The following is a 16518-nucleotide window of genomic DNA, read 5'->3' as shown; positions in this document are numbered from 1 at the left end:
TGGACGTAGCCTAATGGCCCTTTTACACGTAGCCTAATGGCCCTTTTACACGACAGTTGGGTAAACGCCTGCACGTGTGCTGACATCACCGCTAAGGTCGTTAGCGCTTGTGCAGAGTCTTTAGACAGGCAGAGATCACTGCTGGATCACGGGGCATCTTGCTGAGCGCTCCACTCTCTACAGGGTTTACACGGAACGAGACGCCCGCGATCCAGCAGTTGTTTTTATGTGAATGAACAAGGAGTGATTGTTCTGCAGTTACGCTGTACAATTATTGCTCAAATTCATTCAAACGAATTTTTGCGATAATTGTTACGTGTAAAAGGGCCATAAGGGTTCCTATTTGGCCTCCACACACTGCTATAGTGGCTCCACCAGGTGCTATACACATGGAGATATTCCCCGCAGAAGCAGAGGGCAGAATACCCCCATGGATATGTTCTGATGCAGCATGCAGATTGTTTTCGGATTTGCTGGGTCTTCATAATTAGTAAGGGTCTTTATTTAGATTATTGCAAAAGAAAGACTGGAGGCGGCGCCCTTAGTAGCCAATCACATTCCGGCTATCACGTCTCTCAATGCAAAATGCAAGCTGCAGCCTAACTGGCAGCTATGAGAACTGCTGACCATTTCCCTTTGTGCTAGTTCTGCCAGGTCTCCAGCAGAGTGCACTCGGTTCTGGACACATCTGCAATAGCGGCTGTCTGTCTGGGATTTGCATCATGAATACCGGAACGGAAAAAAAAAGTGCAGCTTGCTGCGCCATTTTTTTTTTGTAAAGTGACAGACACCATGAAAAAAAGCACAACCTGTCTGTCAGACGCCGCTGGTGTCCGTTCTTTCCAGATGGGAACCCCTCGCCTCCACATCGGTGTATTTTATTGTACTTTTTGTGCGCGCCAGTCAGGAGGAAAAATAACACCCAGCTGTTGAAACGGGCAATAGTTTCATAAGTTCAAAATGTTCTATTTCTAATGCAGGAAAATAAAGCAAGCTGCGTAATTTTTTTGTGCGACCGAATTGCGCACGCCAAATATGCCCATGTGAACGAACCCACTGAAATCAATGGGTTTTCTGCGTATTGTGCTTGCAAATTTTTCGTGCGCAAATACATCCGTGTGAATCCGGACTTAAGCCCCCTCACTGCTAGATCGTCAGCGACCACAGAGCTCTGCTGAAGCATCTTCCTCTCCACCTCAGCAAGAAACCACATAAGTCAGCAATATGTTCTCGTGTGCGCGGGTGGCCCTGCCCAGGAACCCAACCTTCACGCAGGGACACCCAAGAAAGCATTTTCTCATGTGTCTATTATCTGCATGCAAGTCCTTCAGCTGTATAAAGCTATTCCTTTAAAGGAGATGTCCCGCGCCGAAACGGGTTTTTTTTTTTTTAAACCCCCCCCCCCCGTTCGGCGCGAGACAACCCCGATGCAGGGGTTAAAAAAACCACCCGCACAGCGCTTACCTGAATCCCGGCGGTCCGGTGACTTCAATACTTACCGCTGAAGATGGCCGCCGGGATCTTCTACCTTCGTGGACCGCAGCTCTTCTGTGCGGTCCACTGCCGATTCCAGCCTCCTGATTGGCTGGAATCGGCACGTGACGGGGCGGAGCTACACGGAGCCGCTCTCTGGCACGAGCGGCTCCATAGAAGACTGCTGAAGACCCGGACTGCGCAAGCGTGGCTAATTTGGCCATCGGAGGCCAAAAATTAGTCGGCTCCATGGGAACGAGGACGCTAGCAACGGAGCAGGTAAGTAAAAAACTTCTTATAACTTCTGTATGGCTCATAATTAATGCACAATGTATATTACAAAGTGCATTATTATGGCCATACAGAAGTGTATAGACCCACTTGCTGCCTCGGGACAACCCCTTTAATGAATGGAAGGACGTCTTGTACCCCACGCTGAGGCCGCTGCATGCTGACGCATTTCTGGGTCTAAATTACAGATACAACACCCAGAACGCCCCATACGGTCCGAGTGAACTTGGATCACCATGGGGTCATCCGAGCGGCTTATTGTTGAGGCCCAAAACTTGTCATCTGGTTGTTATAAAGATAAAATGAGGCTGCAGTTTGGATGCGACCTAAAGACAAGTGTAATAGAGGGGCATGGTTGACCTTGGCACACCATTACTGTAGGTTGGCATCATCATGGCCCAGCCTGACGAAGGGGCACTTTCTATACTTGGGAAACGTTGTCAATGTTGCAGAATGATGTTATTTTCCAACACGGATAATAAGATATAGTGCAGGATGTCACCTCTATGGGGTTCAATTGCTGACCCTTCTTTTGGTTGACGAATTTCCCCATAGTGGGATGATGAATCTACTTCACACATCCCGCTATAAGGCCGGGCTCACATGAGCGTAAGGTTACCACGATGTCCGCACATGTGATATCCGGGAATCTGCAGGCAATCAAATATATTGTCCTAGGCCGAGCTCACACGGGCGGATTCCAAACACAGATCCGCGATCGTCGCCTGGGGAGGATCCGCAGCAAAACACAGCCGTATGAAGGAATGTAAACTCGCTTTTAGGCTCACACTCCGATACGAATTGCGTATTCCGCAGGCAGAGGAAGTCAATGGAGGCCGTCCAACCCGCAGCCCATACGCAATTACCATTGTGTGTGGGCCGCTAAGCGACGGCACGGTAAATACAAATATAGAAGAGAAAAAAAACAACTATACTGCACATGACCGGCGGCGATCAGACAGACAGACTGACTGTGCATGACAGCATGCATAAAGTAGGCTGTCATGTGCAGTACAACATCACTGCCATACGCGGCGAGAGGCCAGCTCCACAGCGGTAAAACCCTGTGTACCTCACGGGTATGGCCCTGTTAGCCCGGCCTAAACCTCAGAAAGTCCATTGATAAAAAAAAAACGGAAATGTTTGAAATAAATCACGTTACAGATCCCTGTGGGAACAGAGTGATTACGGCTCGTGTAGAAGCGTAAAAATTAAGAAAATACCTGACATAATCCCTACACGAAACTCTTTTGAGGCAAGATGGGAAACCTGTGCAGCGCCTCCCAAACAGGCAGGAAGCTTCAGATACCAGGTTCCTGTTCACCGAAACTTTTCACTTTCGTAAACCAAACGCAGTTTCCTCAGAAAGGAATGAACACTAAATTATTCATATCAAAACATGTAACCCGCCGGCCACCGTCTACGCCTCGACAAACCAACGCAGGTACAGGAAAGAAATCATCATAGACTTCTTGCTCCGGTATAAAACGGCACTGCCCAAAGTAATTATTACTAAATCATATAATATATATATTTTTTTTTTCACAAAGCTAAACGTCAGCTTGAATATGTTTGGGTTAGCAACGAGCAGTGGAGCGGCGACTGACACCCCCCATCACACTCCGGTAGAGATGCAGAGGTGTTACATTCAGCGAGAGGGCCAGTACCGCCTTGTTGTACTCGGCACCACAATATATGGTACTACCAGCAGCCAGGACCCAAACCTGCCTACTTATTACACCCGCATACATCGCCTCCCAATACCACTACATAACGAGTCTGGGTGCCAACCCTTGTGGTAACCGTACCAAGGCTTGTTTGTACAGCCACGGACGGTGCGGGCACTTGTTGTCACCCAGCTTCCAGGAATCGAAGACACAACTATAGACTGGAGGACGTCCAATATAAGTATACAATGGCCTCTTCCCAGACGTGAAATAACAAGAACACAAGAGGACAAGTCAAGGACTTATTATATACACAGGGCTTTTTTTTTTTAATTTATTGCAGAGGTCCACTTTATATAATCACAAGGTAATCCCATGAGGAGCGATATTACCGAGTGTTCGATCCCCATGAAGTCATTACTTTCAATACCCTTGCAAAAAAAAATTTAAATTACATTTTAAAAAAATATATAACATTTTAATTTAGGCCCGATATGCAAAAATGGACACCACCCCTTGTGGAAGGGATTTTTTTTCCTTTTTTTTTTCCCCCCATCGATTAAGAATTGAAGTTGAATTGTTTCCAACTTGAGGATATTTTGGTAATAAAATACAACACAACTGCATTTTGATTTTATCTTTTTTTTCCACAAAAACCTTCCCCCCCCCCCCCCCCCCCCCCCTCCTCCAATTGTGTCTATATGGCATTGTCACAACCAAGTAATGGCTTTCACCGCAATGCCTTCCATCTTTTTTCGGTCCCCCCCTCCTGCAGATCAGCATCCAGCTTTACGGGCACGAGGGGAGAAAGGATGCAGCTTTCCCTTTCCGAAAAAAAAAGAAATCAAAGGGCAACCATGAGAGGCTTCCATAGCAATTAATACTTAGTTATGAAGGGAGGGAACATGGCCACTCAGTCCCCTCCTCCTCAACACCTGGCCTTTAGGATTGCATATGCAAAAATAAACAAACTGGGGAAAATGGCTCATTGACCAAAAAAAAAAAAAACCCCTCTGACAGCCCCTCAATGGAAGCCCCTGCCCCCTCCTCACCCCCTTCCCCTCACACTAATCAATCACCCAGACATTTACAAAAATGCAAAACTGCCCACAGACAATAGGGCTAATTAGCCCCACACTCCCACCACAAGCAATGGCATCTATGCCCACTCTATTATTTTTATTGCCATAAATACCCCCTCCCCTCCTTTTTTTTGTTTCCAATATCCCCATCCCCCAGCAGCAGAAAGAATGAGGCAAAATGGAAGGAAATCCCTTTGCTTGCAACGTGCTCCCTGCTGCAGACTGCAGGCCTGTAGCAGACAGGGTTGGATTCATTCTTTTTTTTTTTTCCTCCCTCCCGCTCCTCTCTCTCTCTCTTTTGCAACCATCAAGGAATTTGATGCGGGAGGGCGCCTCTTGTTTGCACTTGGAATGTCTGGGTGCAAATTTGGGGGGCACCCCTTAAAAATCATGAGGTAAAAAAGGTCCAAAAAGGGGGCAGGGCACTGGAAATACCCAGATTAGCCCAGATTACAGGGCCAAAATCTGTGCAGTTGGCAAACCTTGCATGCAATATGAAGTAGCAGCACACACGACTCCCCTGCCCATGCATGTTACATTGTATGTCCTACCTTGCCTTTGCCGTCCTTTCGTAACTCCATCCTGTACCAGCCCCCAAAGGATCTCCAAAGCCTGCGGTTGGATAATTTCTATCCATTAATTTATTTGTTGGAGCTGCAGGGTTTTGTTCCTCGGCTAGCTCGCCCTCCTTGCCTGATAATTGTCTCTGCTTCCTCTCTCTCTCTCTGGAGCTCTCTCTCTCTCTTTTGCTCCTCTTGATCAACCAGCAAAAAAAAAAAAAATCAGATGCTGAGCTGGATTTGGGGTCCCCCTCTGGCGGGAGAGCTCCTCAGCCCCCTAGAAGGCTCAGCTTGCAAACCTTCCGTCTCTGGATTGCAAATGTATTTTGTTTTTTTTCTCATGGTGCAGCCATTTTTGCAGTCTCTCTATGTGTCTATTTCAGCTTCCCAGCATACATTTCAGTGAACTGTACAAAGGGGGAGGGGAGGAAGGCAGGAGGGAGAGAGAGAGAAAAAGGCAGACAGAGAGGCTAAGACTCCCCTCCTGCCACCGCCACACAGAGCCAGGGGGAAGGAGGAGGAGGAGGAAAGGGGGCTGAGACAGTCTAAAATTACACTACATCTGAGGCTGCACATACATTCTCACCACTGGGAACAGAGACACTAAAACACTGAGGTGCCATCCCTGCCAACAGGGTACAGTGCCACCGAACACCGGTGCCCACCACAGGGACATGGCCGGATGTGGGGCGCTTACCGGAGCGTTCTAATCTGGATAATAAACGTTTCCGTTGTGACCAAAATCACACTTTTTTGTACCATTAAAAAGTGAAAGAATCTATAATTGCGAGTGTGTTGTGAACTCATTTCCAGTCGCGCCAATAACGTAGCGTTGGGGTATACGGATATCACCTGCTCTGCGGCGTATTTCGTGTCCTGTGTTTTTTACGGACACAACCTGTTAAAAACCGCTTCGCATAAGCGTATTTACACGCGACTGAGCGCTGTGTTATTGCGGGATGAACGATGCTTTTTCGGAAGGCGCGTTAGGGTAGTTTACCGGACTTTTTGGGCCATTTGCAAAGGAAGCAGCGATTGAAATGGGTAATGGGTTCCGGATGTGTTCTTTTTACTGCAGAGTTACACATTGGTGCACCTAATGTTGACTTCTACGGAGAGCTAAATATACGGGAAGATAAAGCATGTTCTGTTTTTTTGGGGGGGGGCGTGAACAAAATGCACGCGCAAAATACGGAAATGTGAATAAACACATTGAAATTAAGAAAAAAATCACAGCACGGCCTAAAAATGCAGCAAAGATGGATGTTAAGCCGCTTTCGCACGGCCTCGAAAATTTTCTGAATATTTGTGCGTTGTGAGACGTACAAATCTGACACGGATATGAACGCTATTCTTTTGATTGGGTCACACTTGAGCGATTTTCTTTTCCCCCGTATTGCATCGCGGTGCAGGAAAAAATGACGGCGTGTCCTATCGTTATCTTTGGGCATTTCCTCGGAATGCCTCGCCCACAGGGGGACACATCGCACAGCATGTGAGGCGCACGCGAGTGCGGTGGAAGGATTCCCACTTGCCGCACCTTAGGATCGTAACTGTACTGAAGCGCTTCGCATCCGCGTTTACATCGCACGTTACCCTAGCGCAATATCGAGCCGAGTTTCACAACCTGATAGCACGCTCGGCCGTGTGACACTAGCCTCAAATTCGTGTGTATTGTGTTTTTTACGCTTGTTTCCACGAAATAGCGAAAGAAAAAAACGTGACGTCAATTGGGCCTTCTTGCTTTTTTTTTCTTTTTGCGCACTTGAAAAATGAAAGACACAGATGGCGTTCAGAGGTTCAAAAAAAAAACCATGCAAGGAAACCATGCACCTCGCACATATCCAAGCAATGAAATCGGTCCATTTTTCACATGCGCCAAAGTAAAAAGCAATTTTTGTCACTTTTTTCCCCACTTTCCTGGCAACATGCGTAAAATTCACAGTGAATAGGCGTGCAAATGCGTATTTGCTGTGTTTTTATACAATCCCATAGACTTTAATTTGTGAAAATAGGACTTTTTTTTTAACGCAAATGATGGGCACACAAAAAAGACCCTCATCTGAATACAGCAATGCAAATCAATGCTGCTGTATGCTGGCTGTATTCCGTGCGCAAAATATACGGACATAATGCGGACAGAACATGCATCCATGTGTACAGGCCCTAAGGCTGCCCTTACTCATTAGGCCGGGTTTGACACGGCTGAGAAATTCGTATGAGATTTGTGTATTGCGACACGCACAAATCTCACGCGAATATGAACACCATTCTTTTAAATGGAGTCATATACACGAGCGATCTTTTCCCGCACCGCAAAAAAACGTGACATGTTCCTCAGAACGCATCACCCATTGATTTCAATGGCAACTTTAATGCCTTGCATGCCGTGCTAAATGAATGCGAGTGCGATGTGAGTCTTCCCATTGAAATCAACGGGAAGCACTTTATTACGCATGAAACTCCCGCAAGAGGATCGGAACTTCACAGATGCAAAGTGTTTTTGCCTGAAAAATGCCTTGCATCCGCGGGTAACTCACACGTTCATCAGCGCGATATCGTGCCGTGTTTCACAGGCCAATATCGCGCTCACCCGTGTTTAGGTAGCCTTGTTTTTCGGATGGTCACTTGCTCAGCTGGCAGCTTTCTCTCAATCCTCCCATATTCGTCTGAGCATCCATGTGTTTTATATGCCGTGAGCGGAGAAAGCCAATGTGAGACACCTCAGACAGTGAGTTATATCCCAAGAACAAAAGGATCGGGCAGTTGAAATCTATCTGCCCGATCCTCATCTCCGGAAGCCGCCATGCACATTAGACCATCAGCTGCTCCAGCCAACATTGCCTATTTTGCTGATCTATATATATGGCCATCTTTATGGTCCTTTTAAGTTGTCCAAGTTCTCAGTCTCATGAGCCCCAATTGAATGCATATTTATTGGCACTCGTTTAATTTTTCCTTAACATTGGCTGGGAATTGGTTTATTGGAATAAATGATCATAATTACAATCGTTCATCCCCATTGGCTGGCAGCACATCTCCCCGTTCACACAGGGAGATGCATAGCCGATCAGCAAGCATTTTATACTCACTAAAACTCAACGATCAACTAACAAACAAGCATTCGCTCATTCGTCACCTGATCGTTGGTTGTTTTATGCCACCCAATTATCGGACGAACGAGCACTTGGTAGAATGCTCAGGCCCAAAAATTGTCCGACCTGTGTAAAAGGACCATTGGATTGTGTTCACTCTGCATATGTAAATCTGAAGTATATGCCCGATGTACTTGATTGTATGATACCAAAAAAGTACATTATGTTGACTAAAATATTTGGACACCAACCAATCCTGTGCGGTCAGGCGAAGGGGATATGCAAATCAGATGTGTAAGCATTCTTTAGGTATAAAGAAAAATATCATACTGGCATATCCCAGTACCGAAACTAATCAGAATGCCATGAGGTCTAGAGTTGACGGGGTATAGTAGTGGGATATCACCTGGTCAACCAATCAGTATGGGACATCACAGCACTTTTGGACCTTCCAAAGTCCACTGTTGGCAATGTTATTTAGAAATGGAGAACATCTGGTGTTTGTGTAGTGCCACCATATTCGGGGAGACCTCGTAAACCTACAGAACATGGACCGTGAAGCTTTGTATGAGCTGTGAAGGCATCACACACATTATCTGCCAAAGCACTCACTCAGGAAGTCTCACAAGCCTTTGGAATATCCATTAGTACCAGAATCATCCATAGGGAACTACATGTGAAGGGCAACTATGCACAAGTGGATGCACACAAGCCCAACATCACAGCAGAGAATGCACAGAGGTGTCTGCCATGGTTTTTGGAGCATCATTCTTGGACCGTATACGAGTGGAAGCAAGTGTTGTGAACAGATGCATCACAGTACACCATCTTTCGATCGGATGGCCACACTTGTTTGTGACGGTTGCATTGAGGCAGTATCTACAGGACTGCATCATCCCAGTAGTGAAGCTTAGAGGTTCTATTATGGTGTGGGAGTGGTTTCTGCCGGAAAGGACTAGGGCCATTGGTTATAGAGAAGTTTACCCTCAACACCAATGGGTACAGAGACATTCTGGACCATGTGGCATTACCTACCCTGTGGCAATACTTTGGTACAGCTCTGTGTCTCTACCAACATGACTGATCACCATGTCATACAATACGCAGCGTTGAGCCTTGGTTTGAGGAGCAGAACACCTGCAAACTTCATAGGCCAGCTCAAAGTCCAGATCTCAATCCCACCGAGCATCTTTGGGATGAACTAGAATGCTGTGCACATGCAACATGCCCATCATCCCCCACATCACTGTCTGAACTCTCTTTAATGAAAGGAGGCAAATCCCTCCACACATCTATCGAAATTTGGTATAAAGCATGCCTAGGAGGGTTACTGCAGTCATTGAGGCCTAAGGTGGCCCAACACCATATTAAAAAATTGATTTTCCCTGAGAGGGGAAATATCTAGATAAAACACTACGGCTCCAGGAAAATATAAAGTATAAGTTGACGGGGGGGGGGGCGCACCCACCGGGCGCGTGGGAGATCTTTTTTACCTATCCTTCTTAATCTATATCTCTTACTTTCAAGCTCTAATTTCTGAAGTTTTTTCTCTTCATACAATTATTTGGTTAAGAAAAACTAGTCATTTCTTTTCTATGCAAAGTAAGATATATGAACAAGGTTTTTATGTAACTGTTTACACAAGTTGAAAAAATGACTAAATAAAATCCGTTTGAACTTAAAAAATTGATTTTCATCACCCTCTACGTGTGCCCCAATACTTTTGTCAACATAGTGTATATGCAGTGTATGTTTTTATGCAAGATCCTTTTGTATTAAAAAGCATAATTAACTATACCTTTCAATATAGTTTAAATAAGGCACTTTTGTCATACGTTGGGGTTCTAAATACTTTCTACATACATACCACATGTGTGAACGTAGTCTTTAGAGATGAGCGAGCATACTCGCTAAGGGCAATTACTCGATCGAGCATTGTCCTTAGCGAGTACCTGCCCACTCGGAAGAAAAGATTCGGCTGCCAGCGGCGGGGAGCGGTGGGGGAGAGCGGGGAGGAACGGAGGGGAGATCTCTCTCCCCCCTGCTCACTGCCGCAACTCACCTGTCACCCGCGCCGGCAGCCGAACCTTTTCTTTCGAGCGGGGAGGTACTCGTTAAGGACAATGCTCGATTGAGTGATTGTCCTTAGCGAGTATGCTTGATCATCTCCAGTAGTCTTACATTTCAGATGTCATATTACATCTGACTCAATGTGTGGCTGTCTGGTCAGCCCCAACACCCCCAGTGAAATTAGCTGTTCTCCAGGGGTTTCAGTAACTGGAGCGGCACTGAACAGTTGATTGGTATATGGGCACCTCAAGGATAGGTTCCCATGGAACGTAAATGCTGCAGAGTTTCTGCATGAAGAACTTGTGGTCTTTAAACCATGTTCACACATAGCTGATCTGCTGCGAAAAAAAGCAGATTTGCTTCGAAATTCAGCCGTAAATCTGCATCAAATCCACACAAACTGATGCAGATATGATGTGAATTTTGATGCAGATTTCACCCTTCATTTGAAGAGGTGGTATCTGCACTGAGGATAAATTGACACGCTGCAGATTTAAATTCCAGACTACAGGTCAATTTCCACACTAATTTAGGCCTCATGTCCACGGGCATAATTAAATTGTGGAATCCGCGTGCTTCTCCCGCACGGATTATCCACAGTTTAATATGCCCATAGACTATCATTGGGCATCCGCAGGTAATTATATAACTATGTATGTCACTTCCCGTTCCTGGCGTGCGGATTGCACTCGCAGAAAAGAACGCAGCATGCTCCGTTTTCTATGGTTTTCCCGCATGGACGGTTTCTGCAGTCTTCCATTGAGGTCAATCGGAGCCGTCCAGATCCGCGGCACGTCCGCAGCTGACACCGCGGATGTGCCGCAGACCACCGGAAAGCAGGAGTTTAAAAAAATAAAAGAAGGCACAGCGCATGGGTGCGGCACGTCGCCAGCGTCACGAGCGTATCCGCCATAATAAAAGAAAAAAGATCCAGCCGCGACTGAGGAGAGCCTTGCAGCGTCTGGACAGGTGAGTAAAATGTATTTTTTGGCCTCGTGTCTGCGGGACAGGTGGAATCTGCTGCGGGATTCTGCATAGGGAAACCATGTGGGCCCGTTGACATAAGGCCGTAGTGCGCATTTTGTTCTGCAAGGTGTGGATGAAATTTTAAAAATCTCATCCACATTTCTGCTACTGTAAATGCTGCAGGAAATTAACATGGAAAATCCATGGCAAATCCACCCCATGTGAACATGGCCTTACAGTAGCAGCGTAGTAGCTGAGGTTTAAACAAATTCACATGCCAACTGTTTGCTGTGGATTTACACTGCAGATTCCACCCTTTTGCAATTTATAAGCACAGCATTTCTACATCAAAATCCGTGACAAAAACCACAACCACGCGGTTTTGCATAGTTTTTGCCACTGTACATTTTCAGCAGTCTCTGCTCCGTGGATACATAACCATAAGGTGGGCGTACATAAAAGTTGTAAGCCTGGGGATGATTAATATTTTCCTATGGAAATGAGAAGTCATTTTAATCTATTTAAAAATGATTAGAATTAGGAATTTGCATAGCCTTTTAGATTGCTATCCACCTTATCCAGAGCCCACAACATCCCAGCTACCTTGTCGTGACATGGCCCTAGTTCTATATCGCTGTATAACTTTGCAGAGTCTGGGAAAGCCGGGTAACAAGATGATCTCTCATGTGGAACTTATTAGCCGGCAGTCGGCTCTCCCAGAAACAGATGTGACGGCCGAATAGAATTCTTAGTAACTTGACAGACAAGGATAGCATAAGGATTTATATGTATTTTATTATTATAAGGCAAATTATTTTATAAATAGGATTTCCCTTCTCAGATATTCATGGAATATCACCTGGACATACTACAAAATTAGTGGAGGTCTGACCATCGGGACACCAAAGGTCATTGGAACTTGTATATCAGGAGTGTCCTTGTTCCCAGGGAAGAATAGGGCCTACATAGGAAGTCAATGGAAGATATGTACAGAAACAACCAAAGAATGAGCTTCCATATCATCCATTGGCTTTAGTGAAGAATGACCACACATAAGCAATCATATCTCCAGCAGCTATCTACAACCCCCATTTTCAGGTTTGGTGAAGATACCAGCAAAATAGAAACCTGCGATCAATGTCTCATGGCATATTTATTTCTCATTGCTTGTGTACTGGCAACATATTCTGTGGTGCAGTACGGGGATTGTCATCACTCACATCATATTCATCATATGCTAATCCTCCATTATATAATATTGTGCAGCTCCACTTCATACCACCAGAACATCCCTAAGCCACTGCGTTATGAACTCCAAAGAACCTCCACTCAGAGGCGTAACTTGAGGCTGCTGAGCCCCACTGTAAAATCTGGAACTGGGCCCCCATCTATAAAGCCTTATTGATAGTATTGGTTTACAATATGGGGAGAAGAGACTTTATGGGCCCCCTAGGGCTCCTGAGCCCATGTGCGATTGCACCCTTTATACATATGCCCATTCTTCCAATGGTATCCTGGGGTATCAAGCACCAAGACATTAGCAGACGATCCTTTAACCAGATTTGGACCAAGCACCATCCATGTACAGTGTTTGGTCCTGGGCTTTAAAGGGAACATGTTATCAGGTTCATGCTGCCCAAACCATAGCAGCATGAACCTGGGACAGGTTTACACAGTGCATCTCTGTATGTTTTTGTGGCTTTTCAGAATAAACATACGTTGAAGTATGAACCAGAATGGTGCTCCGAGTCACAGGGGTCCTCTTCCCACCCTGATGATCTAGAGCGACAGCTCCTCTCCCCATACACAAGCAGGGAGAGGAGCCGTCACTCTAGATGCTGTGGGTGGAGGGAGACTGCTGCAGCCCGCCCCCATGACTCGGATTGCCATTCTGAGTCAAACTTTAAAGTATGTTTATTCTAAAACACCGCAGTGTTTCAGAATAAAGAAAGACATTAATACACCTAAACTAACTAGGACCTTATTTTCAAATAAAGGAAAAAACTACATGAGTGATAAATTTGTAATTATAAGGATACTCTTCCAATAGGAGCTCAGGATCTGTGTCTTCCTGTTCCCCTTCCTGTTTTTTTCTCCTCATTTTCCTTCCCCCTCCTTCCTCTCTCCTTTCTCTTTTAACACAAGGCCAGGTTTCCTCTTCTGTTCTGCAAGAGAAACCACTCCAGGCTCTCATGGTGTGGACATTGATGACCTCTATATTCAACATAGATGAACTTTCATTATATTTGGGGGACATCTCTCCAATACTCCCATGGGAAAAGAACATTTCAACCTTCCTCGCTCCAAACTGGTTACCTAGTTCTAGTTATTATTCTCGTCTCGTTTCCAGGAACTTTCTCTACGTACCTAATTGTTGACATTGATTGACCATAACCCCTCCTACACCCTCCTTTTACCTCCTACTCATCTTCTGCATTTTCAACCCCGCCCCATTGTTCCTAATGGAACCTTGATGTTTATTGTTTGCTAAAAATGTAATAAATACATTAATTGTTTCAAAAAAGTACATGGGCGCACTGTACATACCTGTCCCTGGGTCATGGTGTCTGTAGTTCACATGAATCTAGCGACAGATTTCGTTTAAACCCATACTGCTTTTGCAATCTAGCAAGAGAAAGTCGGGTACTTCGCTGTCAGAGACAGCGAAGACCTCCAAGGAGAAGACAGATGCCGGTATAACCACTTCTGCCATCTCTTTTCCAACCTATATAGCACTCAGTAAGAGCTACAGTATATAGTGAATTGACAAAACCGCAGTGCCATTTTCCCTATTGGACCTGGCGATCATGCAAAACACCAGCGACCCCCAACATGACAGCACTGCTTGGTCTTAGCAGACCCAGCTGAGCTCTACCAGTTAAAATGTGACAATAGGAGGATGTTTTCTCCTGTAACTGAGGCTCCTATGGATGCAGCAATTGCTATGGTATATAAAGTATATAAAAAAAGAAAAAAATGACACTCTGAATGTCCCCAGAGGTCTTAAATGATATTATGGGGGACATGCAAAAATTAGTTTTAACATTTTTTAGCATAAAATACAAATATATAAAAAAAAGAGTCCAATCTAAACCATCGCCATTGCCACCATGTAATCCAAGACTATATAAATTATATATCAAAATGACAGAATCAACACAATGAACCCATTCCTTTATTTTAGAGTTAATGTGCTAATTTTAAAAATAAAAAAAATTATAATTAAAAAAAATTACTTTTTAAAGAAGTTTTTGTTAACATTACCTCTAATAAAACAAAAACAAATTCTTCTGTGTAAAACACTAAAAAAACAATCCCACGTCATGAAAAAATGCAGCAAATATAATTTTGATAGCCCAATAAAAATATAGCACTAGTAAATCACTATATACATAAAATTGTTAAAAGCGTCTTGTCCTTCAGGACCAAAACATTCTGGTCATTAAAGGGGAAGTTTAAGGGATTATTTTGGTTAATTCTTTTAGAAACGCCTGCTCCTCATGCCTAAAAATAATAAAAGCTTGTTAACTCACCTCTCCCGGATCCCTGCACTTCAGCGATGCACCCTCTGGTCTCCCCTATTACACTGTGTTTACAGGCTGCAGTCAGGCTGTGCAAAGGATGCCACAGGCTGCCAAGCTCCCACAGCCAATCACAAACTTCAGCATATGAGTGTTAAGGTCCGTGATTGGGTACAGTAACCAGTGATGTCACATAAACAGGCTGACTGCAGGATGTTAACACAGACCCAGGACAGATAACTAGAACTGTGGGGAACCAGGAGAGGCGAATACCCCATTTTAAAATTATTTTTACACATACAGAATAGGAATTTTAAATAATTATCTTGGACATTCCCTTTAAGTCCTGTAAATTGGGAGGTAGGGCCTCCATGGATTGAACTTGTTTTTCCAGCACATCCCACAAAAGCTCAATTGGATTGAGATCTGGAGAATTTGGAGACCAATGTATCTCCTTGAACTCTTTGTCTTACCTCTGGAACCATTCCTGAACAATTCTTGCAGTGTATCTGGGTGCATTATCCTGCTGAAAGAGAACACTGCCGTTAGGCAATGACGTTACCATGAAGGGGTGAACTGGCTCTGCAACAATTTTTAGATAGGTTGTGGGTGTCAAAGTAACACCAACATGAATGCCAAGCCTCAAGGTTTGCCAGCAGAACGTTGCTCAGAGCATCATGTTGCCGCTGGTTGTTTGCTTTCTTTCCAGAGTACATCCTGGTGCCATCTCTTCCCCAGGTAAGCGATGCACATGCACCTGGCTGTCCACATGATGTAAAGGAAAACATGAGTAATCAGACGAGGCCATGTTCTTCAGTTGCTCTTTGGTCTAATTCTGATGCTTGCATGCCCATTGTAGGCAATTTTAGTCATGGGCATAGATCAGCATGAGCAACCTAACTGGGCAAGCTGCTATACACTATGTTCTGAAAAAAGGGGAAAAAACTGCACAAGAACAAAAGACGTAATCTCACAGAATAGTATTATAAGAAATAGGCTCAAAGAAATAGACGAGTGCCTGATGACGGCATAATCGTGCGTGCATGTGTATTGTCAAATTTCGTAATACACCCCCATAGTCTTACTCTCTGCCCTGCATACACCCAGCCCCTGTGCTGCTACTTAATCGGTAAGTACTCCTGCATTACAGTATGTCAGTATATGTCCTGTCGGTATTCCTAGTATTGGTATGTGTGAGTGCATGTATATGGTTGTGTATACATTCTTGCATGTATACATGTTTAATTGTGTGTGAACGCAGCTATGTATACATGCTAAGAATTCCTTTTTATATATATATATATATATTTTTTTTTTAATTATTATTATTTTTAATTTATTTTTTTTATTATAGTCATAACACTTTATTCATACCCATTAGATTTATTCTTCTGCTCTTGCATGAAAGTTTTAATGGTCACGGTTATCAATTTTTAATTCACAGTTTTCATAGGCTTTGTTGTATTCACTATTCCTTATTAGAGATGAGCGAACGCGTTCGTCCGAGCTTGCTATTCGTGCGAATATTAGGGTGTTCGGGATGTTCGTTATTCGTAACGAACACCATGCGGTGTTCTGGTAAATTAAACTTTCTTCCCTGAGACGTTAGCGCTTTTTTTTGGCCAATATAAAGACAGGGAAGGCATTACAACTTCCCCCTGCAACGTTTAAGCCCTATACCACCCCCCTGCTGTGAGTGGCTGGGGAGATAAGGTGTCCGCCTGATATGAAAGTCTGCCCCTCCCGCTGCTCGCTATGGATGCATTCTATATGCGCTCAATGGGGCCAGCGGC

At 44.6% G+C, this 16518-nt stretch overlaps 1 protein-coding gene across 1 annotated transcript in view; it reads right to left on the bottom strand.

Moving 5' to 3' along the window:
- Positions 1-5473, bottom strand: part of PRR12 (proline rich 12) — a 93568-nt gene extending 88095 nt beyond the window's left edge. The window contains exon 1 of the mRNA XM_066607196.1: positions 5065-5473. Coding sequence (XP_066463293.1) covers positions 5065-5150 — 86 coding nt within the window. The 5' untranslated portion in view covers positions 5151-5473. The remainder of the gene's footprint in view (positions 1-5064) is intronic.
- Between the last annotated feature and the right edge of the window lie 11045 nt (positions 5474-16518).

This window comes from Eleutherodactylus coqui, chromosome 6 (assembly GCF_035609145.1).
Source record: "Eleutherodactylus coqui strain aEleCoq1 chromosome 6, aEleCoq1.hap1, whole genome shotgun sequence".
Taxonomy (NCBI): Eukaryota; Metazoa; Chordata; class Amphibia; order Anura; family Eleutherodactylidae; genus Eleutherodactylus; species Eleutherodactylus coqui.
Note: the sequence above shows the minus strand (reverse complement) of the source record. Positions and strands in the feature narration are given on the sequence as shown.